The 19642-nt window shown below is 46.5% G+C and overlaps 5 protein-coding genes across 8 annotated transcripts; 3 read left to right on the top strand and 2 right to left on the bottom strand.

Moving 5' to 3' along the window:
* Window positions 1-10: 10 nt before the first annotated feature.
* Window positions 11-3753, top strand: LOC105416273 (ceramide synthase 5-like). The gene is made up of 10 exons (XM_011602524.2): window positions 11-211; window positions 1126-1228; window positions 1315-1445; window positions 1560-1617; window positions 1696-1746; window positions 1863-1955; window positions 2330-2458; window positions 2715-2821; window positions 2914-3070; window positions 3200-3753. The coding sequence occupies exons 1-10, from the start codon at window positions 36-38 to the stop codon at window positions 3341-3343; spliced, it is 1149 nt and encodes a 382-aa protein (XP_011600826.2). The 5' UTR covers window positions 11-35; the 3' UTR covers window positions 3344-3753.
* Window positions 3746-7490, bottom strand: LOC105416272 (NACHT, LRR and PYD domains-containing protein 12). Its single transcript, XM_011602523.2, has 9 exons — window positions 7273-7490; window positions 5553-7146; window positions 5304-5465; window positions 4981-5154; window positions 4739-4912; window positions 4486-4659; window positions 4236-4409; window positions 3981-4148; window positions 3746-3884 (listed from the first exon to the last, which is right to left on the bottom strand). The coding sequence occupies exons 1-9, from the start codon at window positions 7355-7357 to the stop codon at window positions 3815-3817; spliced, it is 2775 nt and encodes a 924-aa protein (XP_011600825.2). The 5' UTR covers window positions 7358-7490; the 3' UTR covers window positions 3746-3814.
* A 118-nt stretch (window positions 7491-7608) lies between these two features.
* LOC101074919 (keratin, type II cytoskeletal 8-like) lies at window positions 7609-10446 on the bottom strand. 2 transcript variants are annotated; one of them, XM_011602522.2, is made up of 9 exons: window positions 10139-10446; window positions 9837-10045; window positions 9695-9755; window positions 9491-9586; window positions 9238-9402; window positions 9027-9152; window positions 8664-8884; window positions 7980-8030; window positions 7609-7887 (listed from the first exon to the last, which is right to left on the bottom strand). In XM_011602522.2, coding segments are annotated over exons 1-9 (1179 nt in total). In that variant the 5' UTR covers window positions 10388-10446; the 3' UTR covers window positions 7609-7886. The 2 variants fall into 2 exon arrangements, with proteins under 2 accessions (XP_011600824.2, XP_011600823.2); XM_011602521.2 differs by having other exon boundaries at window positions 7990-8030.
* A 178-nt stretch (window positions 10447-10624) lies between these two features.
* On the top strand, window positions 10625-13315 carry LOC101074694 (deoxyribonuclease-1-like). The gene is made up of 9 exons (XM_011602520.2): window positions 10625-11010; window positions 11178-11266; window positions 11352-11438; window positions 11510-11622; window positions 11832-11944; window positions 12129-12286; window positions 12370-12466; window positions 12542-12665; window positions 13064-13315. The coding sequence occupies exons 1-9, from the start codon at window positions 10930-10932 to the stop codon at window positions 13186-13188; spliced, it is 987 nt and encodes a 328-aa protein (XP_011600822.2). The 5' UTR covers window positions 10625-10929; the 3' UTR covers window positions 13189-13315.
* A 419-nt stretch (window positions 13316-13734) lies between these two features.
* Window positions 13735-17557, top strand: abtb1 (ankyrin repeat and BTB (POZ) domain containing 1). Of its 3 annotated transcripts, XM_029833257.1 has the most exons (13): window positions 13736-13974; window positions 14069-14433; window positions 14516-14578; window positions 14657-14712; window positions 14794-14938; window positions 15077-15236; window positions 15318-15363; window positions 15533-15649; window positions 15817-15929; window positions 16013-16111; window positions 16194-16361; window positions 16503-16703; window positions 16813-17557. In XM_029833257.1, the coding sequence occupies exons 5-13, from the start codon at window positions 14835-14837 to the stop codon at window positions 17017-17019; spliced, it is 1215 nt and encodes a 404-aa protein (XP_029689117.1). In that variant the 5' UTR covers window positions 13736-13974; window positions 14069-14433; window positions 14516-14578; window positions 14657-14712; window positions 14794-14834; the 3' UTR covers window positions 17020-17557. The 3 variants fall into 3 exon arrangements, with proteins under 3 accessions (XP_003963427.1, XP_029689117.1, XP_029689116.1); XM_003963378.3 differs by lacking the exon at window positions 14069-14433 and having other exon boundaries at window positions 13735-13974; XM_029833256.1 differs by having other exon boundaries at window positions 14069-14578.
* The last annotated feature ends 2085 nt before the right edge of the window (window positions 17558-19642 follow it).

Raw genomic sequence — 19642 nt, 5'->3', positions numbered from 1 at the left:
TGCTAGGCCGATCCGCAAGTTTTGCCCGATCCCCGATGACTTCTGTTGCCTCAGCCTGGATCTGGAGTGAGAGATTTTGGTTTCCCGAAAATGTAACCTGGGCTGACCTGGAGCAGCCGCCACCTGGCGTGAGCTACCCGCAGCTCGGACACCTCCTGTTCGCCCTGCCGCTGGCTGTCGGGGTTTTCCTGCTCAGGCTGCTTTATGAAAGGTAAAAACGGAAAAAAGAAAAAGTTCGACGACGTTAAGGAACTGCTGTCAACCTTTGGGCGTTAGTCTTTGAGGAGCCGAAGTTCTAAAGTTCTAAACCATAAACTCTGCGGTTGTTAGAATCATGGTCCTTGCGGGTGGTTTAATCCCCATTTCTCTGCCGTTTCAGTCCACGTAGATACATTAAAAATGGTAGACAGTTTTAGTGGATCTGCCTCTGCTCGGATCGTTCTTTGTACCCTGAACGCACCAGGCACCCAGTCATGTTGGGCTCTCTTTGGTTCAGAACTTTAATGTCATGTACGGAGGGGGGAAAGAATAAACACTGCCCTGTTATGCCAGTTTACCTTGCCCAAGAATGAGTGTTTGCTAAAGATAACCAGGGAGCGTAAGCAGCTGCATAAATGGTAGTAATTATCAGTGTTGACATAGTCGAACTCCTCATGTGATCACGGTGAGCTGGAGATCTTGTTCCAGGGTTGGTGGTTTTGGAAAAGTAGATTTATAAAATATTTTAATTGTGCTTTTTAAATGAGCTTTTCGGCATCCCTCGACTCCACAGACCAGTTTGTGGAGCCTGTTGTTAGAGTGGGAGGTGCTGGTGGAGGTGGGGATCACAATTCAGGCGTTAACCTTGTCCATCTCAACCAGATAAACCAGATCATCTTATGACAGGCATTAGCATTGTGTGGCCCAGACATCACTGTCTCCGAACCGCTCACATGATCGGTCATCACTCTCTGTTTAGAGTAGGTGCAGCGTTCCCTGGAATGTTGTCTGGATTCACACACACACACACGTTAAGACATTACAGGCGGACCTCAGAATTTCGCGTCCGTCAGAAACCTGTCGCCTCCTCAGCTTCCTTTGTATGCTATGATCACTACGATCCTCCACTGCTGTGTTTGTGTACAGGCTGGTGGCCAGACCCTGCGCCCTCCTCCTCCACATTCAGGCAGCCGAGCCCCGTCAAGCTCAGCCTAACGATGTCCTGGAGAAGGTGTATCGATCCAAAACGGTACCTCCGTTAGCTTCTGACCTGGGGCCACACGCGGACACGCCGAGCGATTAACATGAATGCGTTTTGCTATTTCTCCTCTTTAGTGTCCGGATAGCAAACAGCTGGAGGGGCTGTCCAAGCAGCTGGACTGGGAGGTCCGGAAAATACAGAGATGGTTTCGCATCCGTAGGAACCAGGACAGGCCCAGCATGCAGAAGAAGTTCTGTGAGAGCATGTAGGTTCCTGCAGGACCTTAAACCTTAATCTGAGACGGAACCACCCTGTTTCTGACTTTGCATTGTTTGTAGACTTGCATGTGTCCCAATTCTGCTCTTTTCTTGCCCCCCAGGTGGCGATTTACGTTCTACCTGGGGATTTTTATCTACGCCATTTCAGATTTGTGGGTGGTAAGTCGAACTAGCTTACTCTATGATGAACGCAGTGTGTCGTCGGTGACACGTGTGCATCGAATCTGTTTCCAATAGTCACCTTGGCTGTGGGACGTCAGGCAGTGCTGGCACAAGTACCCTTTTCAGGTAGATATTTACGCTTATCACCTGTTTTCTGTGCAGCAATGACTGATTTGTGCGCCACCATTGTGCTGTTTTCAGCCTATTTGTTAAAGGTGTCTTTGGTTAACTCTCTTTTAAAGCACGTAAGCCAGGGCCAATTCAACTACTACATCGCGGAGCTGGCCTTCTATTGCTCGCTGATGTTTTCCCAGTTCATAGACATTAAAAGGAAGGTGAGTAGCCCGCAGCTTCACCCACAGCACTCTGCCTCATACAAATACCGGTAATAGTTTTTGCTGGTTTGTCTGTTTTACTTTCATCCATCAATGTATCCAGATTCATTTACTGATTCTGGTACAACAGGTTAGACGAAGAGAGGCAGCACCTTTGCTAACATTTACCCTCCCAGCATTCAGCCCGTCTTTCCAGTACTTATTCAAACTGAAACTGGCAGTCATTTGTGGCCCAGCATGGAAGATTAATCAATAACCAAAGATGACTGCGATTAATGAACTGCAGATTTGGTGCTCGCGAGCTGTGCACTGTCCCAGAAAATTCTCTTTACCACATTTCCTTTTTTCCCTGCTGTCACTTTCTCCAATACAAGGACTTTATAATCATGCTGGTCCATCACCTGGCCACCATCCTGCTCATCACCTTCTCCTACACAAACAACATGATCAGAGCTGGGACGCTGGTCATGTGTCTGCACGATGCGTCCGACATCTTCCTGGAGGTAAATGTTAATCCGGACTTTAACCTGTTATTTCCTGGTCTTAGAGTACTGTAAAAGGTTGCCGGTTTGATTCTGCAAATGTGTTGTTATGTAAGATTGAAGAGGAGCACGCCTTGCCCTGAGCCACTCGCCGTACCCGTCTGACAGAAACATCTGTTATTCTTTAGCAACTGGCTTTCATTTGCATTCCTGGTTGAGCGCAGGCGTCGGAGATCCTGATCGGTCTCATTCTCACCTGTGTTTAATTTCCCTAAAGGCTGCCAAACTTGCTAACTATGCCAAGTACCAGCGGCTCTGTGACGGCTTGTTTGTGGTGTTCAGCTTGAGCTTCTTCTTCACTCGACTCGTCTTCTTCCCTTTTTGGTATGAAGAAAATTTTTAGCCGGTCACTTTGTGAGTGATACTGTTGAGGTCTTCTCCTCTAAAACTGTGTCTGTCTTCTTTTTGTGTTGCAGGGTTATTTATACCGTTTTGTTCGACAGCTGGGAGATCATAGGGCCATACCGGGCGTGGTGGTTGCTCAACGGGTTGCTGTTGGTACTACAGACTCTTCACATCATTTGGTTCTACCTCATTGCTCGAATTGCTATCAAAGCCATATTTAAGGGAAAGGTCAGTCTCTCACCGTGGTCCGAAAATCCAAATATATGTGTATATATATATATATATACACGCTTTGCACAAGTAAGCTAGCTGCAACATAGGAAATGTTTACATGCTATCATGGTCGGTGTTTTGCAGGTATCTAAAGATGAGCGTAGCGACGTCGAGAGCAGCTCCGATGAAGACGTTTCCTCTACGACCAAGAAAACCTCCAACCAAACTTTGAAACCAAAGGACGTCAATCAGGTGGCAAACCTTAACGGGGACGCTCACGACCACTGAGTGCTGCTGGGGGGGCTATCTAAGTGCACCTGTGCCCACCAGGAAGAATCCCATTTTATTCTTTAGGAAAGACTTGCTGAAGTGTTCACAGGGAAGATGCGGTACAAATGATCATGTTGCGTTTACACTGAGGTTTACACCCACTCTGTGCTTCTGCCTGTGTGTGTGAGCGGCTTATAAGGTCTTAAAACACGCAGCCATGGTTCCTCCACACTGCTGCTACAAAATGTCTTTTTTTTTTTTTACCTGCTTTAATACAAAAACCAAAAACTCCAAAGATTTCTTACTGTATGAGATGAACTCTTCTTTGTGTGGTGAATGATGAACCTTTCTGGCTCATTGTTTCAGATTGGCCCAGAATGATTGTTGATTTATGCAGTATTTAATGATGTTTTTGTTTAAAAAAAAAAGAAAAGAAAAAAAAGAAGAAGCTCTAATTAAAAAAAAAAGTTCTGTTCTGTTGATCGGATCTCAGAATCGTATCTTGTCGCACGTTTCAAACACCTCGAAAACGTCTTCGCTGAAGTCGTTATACCTGAGGCTGGAAGAGAAGTGATGAAGAGAGGAAGTGAAGTTAGCTGCTGGATTATTCTGGCTTCAAGGTGGTTTCTAACTAAGCGAAGAGGAGCTGGCGTACTTCATCTCCTGCAGGCTCTGGCACTGCTGCGCCGCTTGGACCAGGGCTGCGGCTGAAGCATCGGTCAGGGAGTTGTTGCTCAGTCCCAGATTCCTTAAAGTCTTGGTGGCTCTTAAAGCTGCACACAAGTCCTCCACACAGGCGTCCGTCAGGCTGGTCATTTCAACGCTTAAACCCCCCCGCCCAAAAAAAACAGACATGAACATGATGCTGCTGCTGAACTGTGATACAAATGTTCTGGAGGGCTGAACTCACTCCAGCTCCTCCAACAGACAGTTTGGATGTGCGACAGCCTCCCACAGATGTTTAACTCCCTGGTCCCCTACTTTATTCAAGCCTACGCTCAGAGACTTGAGCAGGGAGGATCCGCTCCTCAGCAGGGAGCCCAGTTCCTCGAAGACCGGCTTGTTCAGATCGCACCTTTGTAGGCTGAAGTGTGGAGAACAGTCATGTGAAATTACTCCTTTAAAACGCAGTATTTTATCAGTATTGAGGGGGATTCTACCCAAGTTTCTCTACTGGACACCCGGGTCGGCCGAGAGCGTGACACAGCAACAGCGCCCCCTCCTGGCCAAGCTCATTCACGGAGAGGTCCAGCTCTGACAGGCGGCAGTGCTTTGACATCAGGGCCTCCTTGAAGTGAGGGCAGCTCTCGCCTGTCAGGCTGCAGTCGTAGAATCTTGAAACAGAGAAAGCAGAGTAAATTGGAGCGCGTTCGTGGCAGCGAGATGGCGCGAACGTGTGAGACCCCCGCTTACACGAGGCGCTGCAGTTTACAGGAAGGATGCTGCAGAGCTTCGCACAAGGACGCCACTCCGGGGAGGCCGATGCTGTTCAGAGTCAGGTCTACTTTTCTCAGCTCCGACTGCCCAGAAGTCAGAGCTGCTGATAGAGCCCCCATGGACGCCGCTGTCAGTTTGCAGCTTTGGATCCTTTTAAGTACAGAAAATGAATTTTTCAAACTGCAAACCCGCTTGCAGCAAAACAGACCGGAACCTACTGGAGCTCCTGCAGTTTGCAGTGAGGGCTGCGGAGACCCGTGCACAGTTTCACAAAACCTCGGTCTCCGATCTGGTTGTGTCTCATGGCTAAACGCTGCAGCCTTGCGGTGCCGGAGCTCAGGACAGAGGCCAGGTCATCACAGCTCAGCTCTGTCAGCCGGCACACCTGAAGCCTGGAAAGAGAGAAATAAAACACGCGACTTCAACGTTAACGTCACTCAAACCTTCACTGAAGAATGGCAGGAATGCTCCGCTGGTGGGGGCGGTTGCTGGGAGGCTAGCTTCCTTTGAAAATGTCTCCTTCTGCTATTATTTGTCTCACTTCAGAGTCGTCAGCTTGCAGTCCCTAAGTCCAGCACAGAGGACTTTAAACTTCTCATCTCCAAGCTGGCTTTGCGAGAGGTCCAGCTCTGTGGTGATTCCTCTGCTGAGGGCTGAAGCCAGATGAGCAACAGCCCCAGAAGACAGTCTGCTGTCCATCAGCCTGCGAGACATGAGAGAATGATCTCACCTACGACAGCACGCAGAGCAAAAAGAAGACGCAACAGTACAAATCCCAGCTGTGACTTACATTATCTGGTGCGACAGGCTCATTGCAGGAGCCAGGGCCTCCACCTGCTCCTCTGTTAGGTTCCTAGAGAGATATAAATTCAACTTCTCCATCTCTCCGAGACATTCCACCACATAGTTCAGAGCCACGGACTCCTGGAGGCTGAGGTCGGCGTAGCTGATGCCCATCCGTGCTGTGATGGTGATGACCTCCTTCACCAGGCTCTTGCTCTGAGCTTGGTGAAGCAGATGGAAGTAGTGGTGGTGCTGATCTTTGTGGTAGCCCCTCAGCGCCTCCTCTGAGCTGCTCTTCAGCCAGCGTTTAAAATCAGCCACCCGGTCAGCGTTTGGCTCTCCCAGAACTGTCTCCAGAGGCCGGCGCTGAACCGGCTCCGAGAGCGCCGACAGGAAGGAGTCAAGAAGCTTAGCGTGACCCCTGTGCTTCTCTAAAATCTCCTCCACACCCTCGGTGCTTGCACTGCTCCACAAGTAGGACACGGCTATGAGGAACTCCTGCATGAGCTGGGATGGGAAGGAGAAGACGCGCGTGTCCAGCTGTTCTCCATCGACCTGCAAGAAAACAGCTGCCGCTTCCAGGAACTTCTCCAGACCGAAGGAGCCGAGTTCTTCCCTGGTACAGCTCAAATGCTGGTTGAGGAAGCAGTGAGATGCCATCTTGCCTAAAGCCAACATCAGCTCTCTGCTGCAAGCTGTAGTCAGCAAGACTTCCTGAATCAGGTACACCAGGACACCCACACACAGCTGAGACACAGTCTCAGGCAGTTCTTCTCCAGCGTTCATCAGAGACTTGTAAAGAGAACAAACTGTCCAGCAAAATCTGGGGGAGGAGCAGAATTCATAAAAGCCAAGAGTCTTTTCCAAGTGCGCGATTGCTTTGTTGGCAAGAGTCGGGTCGGTAAAGGCGCGGTTGAAATAGGCCTCCCTCTGCGGCTTCAGGAAGCCCAACACTTCCATCTGGGTGCCACTCAGAAACTTCAGGCGGCCCGACTGCCTGGATGCCACAACGAAGGAAGCTCCTTTCAGCAGCGAGCCGTGGAGCAAACTGGCCACTAAACAGCCCGGCGACACCACCTGGCAGGGGTCAGCACAGAGGGTGTGGAGGGAGGGGTCCAGGCAGTGACTGAACACATGCAGATCATCAAAAACCAACAGCACATGCTCGGAATTCTGTAGGAGGGGGGTCATGGAGTCTGGAGGGACACAGCTGTGACGCAGCATTAGAGTCTCCAAGGAGAGCATCTCCTGGAGGCCATTTAGCTCCTTCAAATTAAAATGGAAGACATATATGAAGCTCTGCAGGCGTTCTCCCTTCGCCCAGTCCAGAACAAGCTTCTCCAGAGCGGTTGTTTTACCTGCTCCTTCAGGACCAACCAGTATAACATTTTTGCGCTCGGCACACAGAGTGGTGCAGACGGCGGAATCAAGGGAGACAGATCCCACCTGTCTGTCCCTCTCTTGAGCGACAGAGGTTTGCAGTGATATGTACATGCAGCTGTTAATGACATTGGCTGACAGGTCCCCACTGAGGAGTGAGGACGTGCCTTTCGGCTGCAGGACATGAGTCAAGATCCTGTTCTTCTCCATTATGTAATCCTCTGCAAGAAAAATGCGAAAGCCACGTAACTCCTTTAATAACTGCTTTACTCTTCAACGTTCTCTGCAGATTACTCACAGCAGCACTGTGCTCGGTAATTAAAATACATGACAGAAGTTATAGTTACCTTGAACGCTGCTGACGAAAGAATAGTTAAAACCACCCTGCGGGACCCAGCCGCCAGTTACGCCCACAAACTGGGATGACGCCATGAACAGTTGATCAAGCAGGAAGACGATTGGAAGATATTAAACCCTGAGTAATGTCTGACGGGCATTACTCGTTAAATCCAGGGCGGTAAAGTAAAATGTTGCAACAGTGGAAATATAATAAGACTTCTGTTACAATAATATACACCAGTAATGCATAACTCTTAACATATTTTACTGATTTCCCCCACCCTGATTTCCTTTACGCTAACAACTGACTAGCATTTCAAAAAATTATAAAGAGTTTAAGACAGTTTGGTGTGGAAAGTAAAGTTTATTATTTAGTCTTAACAGGAAAGTCAGATTTAATTATTTCCATGAGTATGTATTCCAACAGCCACTAGATGGCAGTGTTATCACTGTTTCCAAACACACACATAGAAGCGAACTAAACAAATGTATCACATGGATCCTTAGGTCAAAAATACTTTCACCCAGTGTGTTTTACATTTTAGATTTAGATGTACGGTTTGTCTCCACTGTCTTGATAAAAATTGCAGCTGGCTTTCGCTGCTGGAATTGACGTGAAGAATCTGTCGGGAAGAGGAGAGGAAAAAATTAAATTTATGCAGGCTGTTGTACAAATGTAAATACTTCAGGTAAAATTTCAGGCGAAAATACGGACCAATAGTTACCTCTGGTGGGCACAATGTTGACTGCGGAATCTTGCCCAAGCCTGTTAGGGAGAAATTGAGCTTGATGTAATACTAATATTTTAAAAAATAATAATAAGTTAGTGAATAAAATGTAATCAATGCAAATTTTAACTGTTACTACTATTTTTAAACCACCTGCAGGAGTTTCTGCCACAATATATTCAAATATTATGCACGAAACTTCCGGCAACAGGCCGACATAAATCACGTGACCAGTGCTTTTAAAAAAAAAAAAAAAAAAAAAAAAAAACTTCCGCTCTGTCATGGCGGAAAAGGATGAAATATGATAATTCGGCTAAGTTACAGCTACGCAAACGGTCTAAGGTACATGCGAAAAGCCTATAAATTACGCGTCCAGCTGTTCTACTTCAATCTGCTTCCAGAAGAAGATGAAGCCTCCGTCAAAAGAATCCCTGTTTAAGCTTTGTCATTGTGGGCGTGTTTTGTAGAGGCGGGTTTTGAGGTTCTGCAGGAAGACTTATATGGTAGTCCATAGTCGGCGAAATAGTTGTTCGACAAACAGCAGGGGGTTGTTTGTATTCATTATCATATAATCTTTTACCAGGCTTGGAAGACGTAACCCAGTTGGAAATTCTTAGCGATGAGAGAAAAGGAGTGCTTTAACAACATTTTCTCCATTGTGAGGGACCCACCTTTCCTCCTCTCCTTCCAGTAGCTTCCTGTATGTGGAGATCTCTATGTCCAGGGCTAACTTGACATTCATGAGCTCCTGGTACTCTCTGAGCTGCCGAGCCATGTCCCGCTTGGCCTTTTGCAGAGCATCCCCTAAGTCCTTGATGCGAGCTTTGGCGTCAATTACAGCCGCGTCTCCATGCCGTTCCGCTTCAGCTATCTGCTGCTCAAGGGTGGAATGCTGAAAAAAAGTGGAGGGATGGATGGATGGTCTAAGCATTCAGTGAGGAACAAATTAAATATTAAAAAGCCAAACAAAAAAGATAGCTGGCACATGCATTAACCAGGAGAAGTTCCTGTATAATCTTCAATCTTTCACTCACCTGTGCTTTCAAAGCCGCAATCTCATTCTGAAGGCGGCTAATGATTCGGTTGAGTTCTGCTATTTCATTCTTGGCACTACGAAGCTCATTTCCATACTGGTCTGCCTCAGCCGTAATCTGGTCAAACTGGTCCCAGCAGACATCAAACATGACATCAGCAATTAGGGCATAGTTTAAATGTGTAGATATAATTATTTTTTTGCTTAATTACTTTGATCCTGTGCCAGCTCTCTGCTTCTTCACGGCCGCGGGCTGCTAGCTCCTCATACTGAAGCTTAACCTCAGACACAACCTGGTCCATGTTCAGTGCACGAGAGTTGTCCATCTGCACCACCACAGAGGTCTCCTTCATATCCTCACGCAGCTCAAACAGCTCCTTTAAATGAAACAGCACATTCAACAAGAGTATAGCAAACCAAATCTAATGGTATCGATTTTCCGGTAAATTTGGTACGTATACATACAGCATCATAAATGGCCTTGAGGAAATTAAATTCTTCACTCAGAGAAGACAGCAGGTCTTCGAGTTCCAGTTTTGACACATAGCCCATGTCCACGTCCTGCAGCAAACAGTACAATAAACACTTTGCTGGACTGCTTTGAGGCTGGCTATGCCAGAACTCAATCTGGCTCGTATAAATAAAAGTCCGTTTGGCTGTGATATGCACCTTCTTGATCATGACAAACTCATTCTCCGCATAACTCCTCTTGTTGATCTCCTGCTCGTACCTGAAGCAGCCCACAGTTATGAAGGTTATCAGCCAGCAGATCATCGCTTTATCTAAAAATGTGAACCAAGTTCGGTCTTACTTTGTCTTGTTGTCATTCACGTTTTTGTGCATAGCGCTGTTCTCCATGTCGAGTCTGCTTTTGTTGCTGGTGATACAGTCCAGCTGCCGCTGAAGGCTGGCGACGTAGGCCTTCAGCATGGGTTCGACTTCAGATGGGGTGGCTGTTTCCTGCTGCAGCAGCTTCCACTTGGTCTCCAGCATTTTGTTCTGCTGCTCCAGGTGTCTCACCTGAGGCGCATAAGTACCAGGCGGATCAGCTGTGCTATGGTTCCTTTTACCAGTTTAACGGTGAATGCTAAACCTGACAGGATGTGTCCTTACCTTGTCGATGAAGGAGGCAAAGCGGTTGTTGAGTTTCATAATCTGCTCCTTCTCCTGCTTGCGTACAGCGTGGACAGTAGGGTCGATATCTATCTTCAGAGGCACCAGCAGGCTCTGGTTGACGGTCACGGCCGTGATGGGGGCCACTTGGGTGGGCCCATAGCTAACCCTGGGGATGCTGTAGGATCCCATGGACCTGCTGCTGAAGCTTGATGCCCTTCCTCCAGGATGCTTCGAACGGCTGCTCATGGTGGAGACCTGGCTGCTCGACAGGAAAATCACCGCAATAGTGCATCTTTCAATCTCTAGGGTCCCACTTTATAGGCAGGTCTGGGTGTGGCTTGATTGTAAATGCGGGTAAACCTGTTCAACACTACCACCTACCCCTTCTGTTGTATTGTTCCTGGTGTTTCTCTGGAATTTGCGGTTGTTTGACAGCCACAATTTTTTTTTCTCACATTCAGATTTTACAGTGAGAGTTTCTTGAAGGTTTGTCTTGTTAACACTGAAACATTGGAATGACAGGCCAGCACTCCTTTCACAGCCCCAAAAATCTTTTTCCTTTAAGTGAGCAGAGCAGTCACTCACACCTTTGCAGTCACGGCTTCCACTAATAACACAGTGGAGGGTATTCTCAGGCAGCCAGGCTTCATTTTATCTGGAGGTGTGTCACATCTGAATGCCAGTCTGGCTCTGTGGCGTCCATGCAGAATTATTGCAGCATGATTGGAGAGCGGACGGCGTTTTTGTTTATTCAGAGCAACTGAAGTCACTCTTAGTGTTTTCTGGATATGAAGATCGCTTCTTTTAACGCGCAGAGGTTTGGACTCAAGAAAGCCCTGGATCCAGGTGTCCTGTCGACCTTGATTAAGGTAAAAGTTAAAGCTGTTAGCTGGACTGCTGCCTCCTGTCTAGATCATAAAGATAAAAAGTGCCTGACTGAAATATTTGCAGTTATGCAGAAAGGAGCTAAAACTATGTGTCAGGTATGGAAACAATTTGTTGAACTGCTGAGGCTCAGCTCTTTGGTCTTTTGAAGATCGTGTCCCGATACGATATAATAGTGATTTTGGAGGTGGTGGATGTGAGCGGAGCATCTGTTAAACTTCTCTTGAAGGAGCTGAACAGGTGAGGTCGCTCTTTTTTCCCTTAACAAAAATCCCTGAATCAAACCACCGATGTCAGACTTTGTACTGCTTCATTTCAATTTCAGAGCCAACTCAGCCCACCACTATGCTCTGCAAATCAGCAGCCGCCTGGGGAGGAACCGATACAAGGAACAGTTTTTGTTTTTGTACAGGTGAGATCGAATCCTACCACCAGACGTTTGATATGAAGCGTCAAACAAAATCCATTTTTTCCCTGTTTAAGAGACGACGTTGTGGATCTGACCGACTGTTATCAATACGAAGACAACCAGACCGATGACCCGGACGCCTTTGCCAGGGAGCCTTATATTCTGCATTTCAAACCACGTAACACAGGTGAGCGTGCTGGGTTGGGAGCTGTGTTGATCTTATTCATGCTTGAGCTGTGGACAGACACTGTCGCCACATCTCTCTGGATCGGTAGGTTGGAGTCATGTGTAGATAACGTGAAACTGGCCTGACGCTCCACTGCAGGAGCAGACAGGTTTATCGAGACAATCAAGGCTATGATTGTCCTCACACACTCACGCCTGTTTTCATTGCAGTGCTGAAGAATATAGTGCTAATCCCAGTCCGCATCTCGCCGTACGACACCGAGAACGAGCTGGATGAGCTCTATGAGGTCTTCCTGTTTGTCAAGGATAAATGGAAAACAGACGTGAGTTCCAACACCTCCTCGCAACAGTGATTCTAGAGTTCACCATCTGGACTGTAGCATGTGCATTAACACCACATGGACCTAGCTTGTTCACCAACACGCGTCTCCTGAACACAGATATTTGATTGTGGCTACCTTTATGGAATTTGTCTGTTGTAAAGTGTCCATTTCCAATTCCCTTCAGAACATTATGATTCTGGGGGATTTCTGTGCAGATGGCCTGTATGTCACCCAGAAGCAAATGAAGGCGCTGCGAATACGCAGTGACAAGAATTTCCACTGGCTGATTGGAGACGACATGGACACCACTTCTGACACATCCAAAGACCACACCTACGACCGGCAAGGGCACATTAGCTCAATCCGCCCTGTGGATCCTAGCACGACTCAATGATTCCTTCTTAGTTTCTGCATTTCTCTCGCAGAATCCTCGTGTACGGCGACGACATGCTGGCGGCTGTCGTGCCGAAGTCAGCCAAGCCGTTCGATTTCCACAAGGAGTTTCACATGACTGAAGAAATGGTGAGGCGTCCGACACAAGCGTGGTAGTCACGCAAATCCAACCAAATAAATCTTGTATGTTGCTTTTCCCCACAGGCCCTGGAGGTGAGCGACCACTACCCCGTTGAGGTGGAGTTACGTAAAGCTTCTCCCTTTTGGACGACAGATGGCTCTCGAACATGTCACACCCCAGAAGAATCAGTCATCAGAGCTGACACAAGTAAATCGTAAAGCTGTCATTTACCCTCCTAAGTAACACAGTAGTAATAGTGGAAGGGAAAATACACAGGTGACTTGTGCTCCCAGTACTCAGTGGTTGAATTCCTTGAACTTTTACTGCCGGTCACTTCCTCTCTAAACAGCATGGGTATAATGATATGGAATGCCTGGAATTTGGGAGTTCCTCTCTCAACAGTTTGGGTTTTTACTTTTTTGACTGTGCAGAATTATGAGTGCTGTGACCTTCTCTGTTCTTGGTGTCGAAATTTTTTTATTATTTTTATTTTTATTTTTTTAAAGATGCCCCTTTCATAGTATTAAAGAACCAGGGGATGGGAGGAAACCATGTCACACACAGCTCCAGTAATGGCTTTTGTGCTGTCTTTTTCTTCTTCACAGACCAGTTGAACATTGAAGTGGTGAAATTGCAAAAGGAAAATCTCCTGCTGGAGCAAGAAAAACTTCAACTACAGATTTCTCTTTTAAAACAACACCTTTTAAGACTACAGCGGTCTAAAAAATGATGTTTTCACCCCCCACAATTGCTTTGCTTTTTTCCCTTTTCATTAAATGTATGAGATTTTAAAGGTCTATAAATGTAATGTATATTGCATATTAATAAATAGGGCTTGTGTGCACCTTTAACATTAATTATGTTTAATTAATGAATAACATGTGAGTGTGTGAAGATTTGGGTGACAACAGAAAAGGAAAAACAAAGAACAAAAGTTATCATGTTTGCTTTCCCAAATAAAATTAATAAATAGCGAATCTGTTATACCAATAAAAACGAGAAGTATTTAGTCCAATTTTCTAGTCTCAAATGGTTCACACCTGATGTGTTGCGTTTAAGGCACCTTTTTGAGCACAGGATTTTTTTACACTTTTCTCAGCTTCAGAAATCGTTCAACACATTGAAGCTCAAGTATTTTCTTCTAGCTTAATGCGACTGCTATTGGCACGTTGTCAAAGAAATAACGCACAGCGATGCGATAAATAAGACGGACTCCGTATTGCTGAGTTTCTATTTTCCTACGACACGTGAGGCAGACACTCGGTCACGTGACCGCCGAGCTCTCCCATCAAAACATTGAGCCTGTGCGAGCTTGTCAACAACTGTGACGCGACGGCTTTGACAGCTACAAGACAAAGTTTATCTAGGTCATTTACGAAGTTTCATCAAATTATTGCTCACCTGTCCACCAGACAGGCCTTCTCGATGCATTACAAAGGACCGAACACAGTACGGGGATCATGGACGTATATGATTTGTTTAGTAGCTGCAAGAAGGGCGACATTTTTAGAGTCAGGTAACGAGCGACTTCGCCGGTTTGGGGCTTGGCTTCCTTTGTCTGTGTGAAGTTTACGACCACCTTGTGGGTTTCTATATTTTTGTACCTATAGAGCGAATGTTAACAAGGAAGTTAACGCTGATGTGTGAGGCAATGAACTTAGAAGGCGTTTGTAGGTCGACTACTCGTTGCTCCAAGTATCATCGCTGCGTTGCATCAAACACACTGGAGAACATGGACAAGCCCCTCAGGGATCAAATGAAGGCGTGTGCAAATGCCCCCTTTGACAAAGGCAAAATGTCAGCTTTTGGATTTTAATACAGCTGAACGTAAAGTAGGGCGTTTATTTGCAGCATTCACCTAATTCTGCCTGCTTTCTTTGGTGCACAAAGATATAAAAGGCAAGCTCTTTCTCTCAGGCTAAATAAATAAACCAGAAACATTCATGCTGGGAAAAGAAGTAGTAGCATTCTGGTGGTATGCTGACAGCCCTGTTCTTCTTCTTCAGTGTTGTATGAGCCAACACAATAATGTAACTATTTTTTTCTCTCTCTCCAAGATACCTTATTGAACAGCGAGACGTGGACCTCAATGTAAGAGATAAATGGGACAGCACCCCTTTGTAAGTATTTTTATTGTTCATGACCTTAGGGACCAATGCCCCACTGGTCTAAAATGTGACCACACCTTTTTTAAAAAGGTATTACGCTTGCCTCTGTGGCCACGAGGAGCTGGTGGAGTACCTGTTGGCCAGTGGTAAGACTGGATTAGCTTTACCAGGCTGACTGAGGCCGTGCAGTCATTTCTTGAGATGTGTTTCCCCATCTTTGCCTCCAGGTGCCAAGAGCGAAGTCAACACGTTTGATGGGGAGAGGTGCATGTATGGCTGTCTTAATGATTCCATACGCCGCCTGCTCAAGGATTACAAGTGCGTCAGTGTGTACGCCATGAAGCGCGGGGATTTTAACTACTTTCTACACATGTAAGTTCCTGCTGGCCTTTCCTTTCTGGCGGTCTCATAGGTCTTTCTGGAGTTTGCTGTGAAATGAAAACCCCCTGCCACGTCGTGATAAACCTGCACTCGCCCCTCTAATCCCAGCAAATTTCAATTTTGCTTTAGGCTATGGGAGCAGGGGCAATACAGCGATGTAAAATTCTTGGTTCACGGACAGATCTTTGCAGTCCACCGCTGCATTCTGAGCGCACGCTCGGAGTACTTTTCTGATATGTTTGAAAGAAAATGGAAAGGGAAGAACCTGATCACCCTCAAGCACCCTTTGGTATGTAAACACACTCTGCCCAATACTCATATGTCCTTGTTTCTAATGTAAAGTAAGTTAACGTTTTGGTTTGAACTCCAGGTTAACCCTGCAGCTTTCAGAGCTCTTCTGCAATATATTTACACAGGTATTACCGTACATGTTTCTCATCTTTATTAGATAGAGCTGCAAAATATAGCAGGGTTGTGCGCAATTTGAAGACAACATCGACCTCTGCTGGCTCATTGGTGGTAGTGTAGCTGTTTAAGAGGCTGCACAAATAACCTGATCAGATGTTTGCGTGTAAAACGTTGCAGGTCAAATGGATATTGATGTGACTCTGGTGGAGGACTCGCGAAGACTTGCTAAACAGTGCAAGATGAAGGATCTAATCGAGGAACTTGACAACAAATGCAAAAAGGTGTATCAATTTGGTGAGACATTTATTTTTACCATGCACACCAGCACAGACAATGACAGGAACTAAAGTGGCCCATCTTAAATTTGAGACTTTTTAATTCTAGCGCTTGGGTTAACTGTTCTGCACCGCATGACAGACATCCGTCTTGTTTTAATGGTTCTCTCCCCGATGATGTGAAAGTATCCAACAAACCTGGGGTCTGTGTGAAGGTCCTCAGCCTGAAGCCTCACCACTGTCGGCTGGAGGAGGAGTTTGCTCAAATAGCAGATGCTGCGCTACCTGCTGAATTAGGCGTAAGATGAACGGGAAAGAAAGAAAGAAAGAACTCGCATTGTTTCTCCCAATCAGCTCTTGTTACAAATGTCTTCTCCCCCAGGTCGGGTTCGGGGAGCTCCCCTTTAACAGGATGGACTGCTTTCCTACCTACCCTGACATCTGCTTCAGAGTCGATGGCTATAATTTCCTGTGCCACAAGGTGCGCTCTTTAAAGGTCATGCTGGTCTATTTATCTGACACACTCCCTGAGCATGACGTGGAATGCTTTCTCCTGACTCCAGGCATTCTTCTGTGGGCGTAGTGACTACTTCAGAGCGTTACTGGAGGATCACTTCTGCGAGGGAGAGCAGCTGCAGTCTCATCCCAACACCTTAGTCATTACCTTACACAACATCTCCCATGAAATATTCATCCACATCATGTATTACATCTACACCGATAACACAGAGGTTGGTGCGCTTCTGTTAGTTGCTCTTTGTGTGTGAAATTTCCCGTCAGTCAGCGAGAATTTTTTTACTTTTTCTGCTTTGACACCTGGACATATTAAAGATAGGTTGTGTTTGGTCACCTGCTTGTGTTTTCCCGTGCAGCTGATGGTAGAGAGTGTGTTCGACGTGCTGTGCGTGGCCGACATGTATCTGCTGCCGGGACTGAAGCGCCTCTGTGGGAAAACAATGGCACAGACTTTGTGCAAGGACAACGTGGTGTACATGTGGAAGATGGCAAAGCTTTTCCAGCTCTCCCGGCTGGAGGATCAGTGTGTGGAGTACATGGCTAAGATTATTTATCAGGTGGGTATCAGTGACGATCTGAGCTGGGGCTGTGAAGCAAGGAACAAAGCATAACCCCCCCCAGCTGTGGTGATGACACATTCACTCCCGACGCTCCTGTCTGTCACAGCTTGTGGAGCAACCTGAGCTGGCGGAGGCCATCAAAGAGGACGCAGACACAGTGGAGGGGCGAGAGGCCACCGACTCCGTCCCCCTGGTGGACGAAATCCGCTTCCACATTGCCAGCAACGTGCAAACATACAGCGAAATTCAAGAGGCCAACCAGAAACTGGAGGCCCTGGAAGAGCTTCTCACGTCCATTAATATCTGCTGCTGAGGAGGCTGCAGGTGGGGGCTTACGTCTACAGGGTGATTAAGGTGGGGAACCGTGTGGGGGCGGGATACAGATATTGTTTAAAAAATACATGTGCGTCTGTGTGTTTGCTGGTTTTATTTTATTGTAGGGTTTACAGGATGTAGATTTCTGTTTGGGGTGTTTTTATGTTGAAAGGATGTATTAATATGGTGGATGCTGTCAACTGGTTCAAATATTATTTGAGATTTTAAAGATTTGGTGTTGCTACGTCAAAAAGAATATATTTAAATGTCATGTGTTTTCAGCGTTATTTTGAGAAATGTACCATTTAAAATAGTTATTGTGCACCAATAAATTCCAGGGAAAAGGAAAGTTTTTGTCGGAGTCAAAGAGATCCAAATGATCCTCTGCATGCAGTGTGAGTCTTAAGGTGTCTTTTATTTTCTATCTGACCCTCCCCGCCTTTACCCTAACGACGGTGATTTGCCAAAATGTGGAAGGCATTTTTGGTTGCCCAGTGCTGACACTGCTCCGTGCAATAAAATGATGTTACATAAGAATGAGTCCAGGATTTAAATTTCAAAACATCATCCACATAATTTCTGCGCTGCCATTCCAAAAAAAAAGAAAGAATAAACCTGCAAATCTGATTCAGATTTGTGGTTCTTTCTGTTGGTTCCATAATTGTCTGTTTCTGCTTACCCATGTAATAATAATATCTATTTAAAAATGTTAAAAAATAAAGCATATTACCTACAGCTGTATTAAGGTTAAAGGTAGGTAAATACTGGCTAAATTGTTTTAATATATATGTATATATATTTTCAAAGAAAAACGCTTTTAATAGGGAGAAACCGTTGAGTTTTTGTCAGACCTTGAAGTCGCCTACAGGGGGCGCCATTTCTCAATAAAATGTTACCCTCGCCGTTGAAACGGTGACTTGCCTTTAATCCCATAAAAGGGTCACGCTTGTCATGCGCGCCACTTCCTGTGTTGTACGTGACTAAAGTCCTTATTTCTGTAAAAGTTTTTCAAACCCCTTAAAGGCGAGGAAGCGGTCATTGAAATCACGACTTGCCGGCTGTGATTTAAGGTGCGTTTATGAGAATCATTGTATCTGTGGTCGGTCGAGTGTAAGTGGCATCAGTGCACGCTTCATCGGGCTCATCTTAAAGCACCTTAGAGATGTAGACAAAGTGTGTGTGTGTCACGTTAATGGAGCCTGGATCTCCGTGTCTGTGCTGCAGCTACAGGATGGATGTTATAGCGCCGCTCAGCCACAACACTAAGACCATTCTTCCAGCAACAAAACTACTGGCCGACAGCCCAGATTTTCCGAGGTTGAGGCCTACACAGTTGGTCGTTCCTCCAGCCAGTCTCCTTTGTGCTCGTGTTTTATGGCTACCGCCAGGCGGTTCAGTGCTGTCAGGACCTGAGGTGGGAAAATCCAGTTTATTGGGTTGTGTCGAGGCCCCGGGAGGCCGGTTTGGACACTGTTCGATTCATTCATTCATTCCAGAGGACGCTGTTTCTCAGCGCCGCTTTCAGACAGCACCTGTCAGAGCCGGAGAATGCTCCTCTCACCAGCGCCAAGGATTAATCGGTTAAAAGTCACTCACGGAAAGGTCAGTTTACGCTTTAATGGCTGCTCAAGGCCAAAACAGCCTCCACACGGAGTACAATTAAATACAGAGAGACTTGGATCTTTCCTTTTGACAGGATTCCCTAAACAGGCGCCACCAGAGTCATTTAGATGAGTCTAATCCAAAATCACATCTATCTCATCGGAAAAGGAGCCAGCGACAATGGCGTTAAGGTACACAAACCCACTGGACAATAAAGGAAAACAGCCTTTCTAACTTCGGGGATGTGACGGGGGTCACATTCTGCAGCTTCATTGAACAGAAAAACAACCCGAAACGACGCGCTGCTGAACGCCAACGCTGTTTGAGATGCAGATAAGCCCGTGCTTAGCCAACGACTGAGCTAAAAGGCTCTCACCTTCACTCTGTCTTACAGTTAGTGCATTTCTCTAAATTAATGCACCCCAGCACACACACACAAATCCACTTTAGCACCACACACACGACCCTGTTGGCGTCCCCCACGCTGCGAGTGTCACTTCTCGCCTGCCGCCATGTGTTTACATTTACTGTCCGGGGACTGGAGCGGTTGGAGCGGAGCCAGCAGTTATGTAAGAAAAAGTACAGACTGCACACTGAATGAAGGGCTCCAGCCAGGAAGATCCCTTTATAGGATTGTTGGAGCGGTCAGGGATCCAGCAGCCGGTCACTTTCCCCGGCATTCCGGTGTGGTGTGGGGGCAGATAAAGTTTGTAAAACATCCCCAAACTCACTGTCCAGGAATCCTTCATCGGTTTGACGTGAGGAGGGGGGGTGGGGGGGGGGGGGGTGGGCTGGTAAGAGAAGAGCGCGGCAGTCAGATGCTTAAACTTAAACATAGCCGCGGTAATATGGGATTAAGCCTGACGCGCTCCCTTCAGGAATTAGCAACCCGGACAGAGACCAGCAAACAGGCGGGGGTCCCCTTAGTCATCTTTATCAAAGGTGGGGGGGCTCAGAGATTCAGATTCAGGTCCTTTATTGTCCCACACGAGGAAATTTACAGTGCAACAGCAAGAGCA

This window comes from Takifugu rubripes, chromosome 3 (assembly GCF_901000725.2).
Source record: "Takifugu rubripes chromosome 3, fTakRub1.2, whole genome shotgun sequence".
NCBI classification, from domain to species: Eukaryota; Metazoa; Chordata; class Actinopteri; order Tetraodontiformes; family Tetraodontidae; genus Takifugu; species Takifugu rubripes.
Note: the sequence above shows the minus strand (reverse complement) of the source record. Positions and strands in the feature narration are given on the sequence as shown.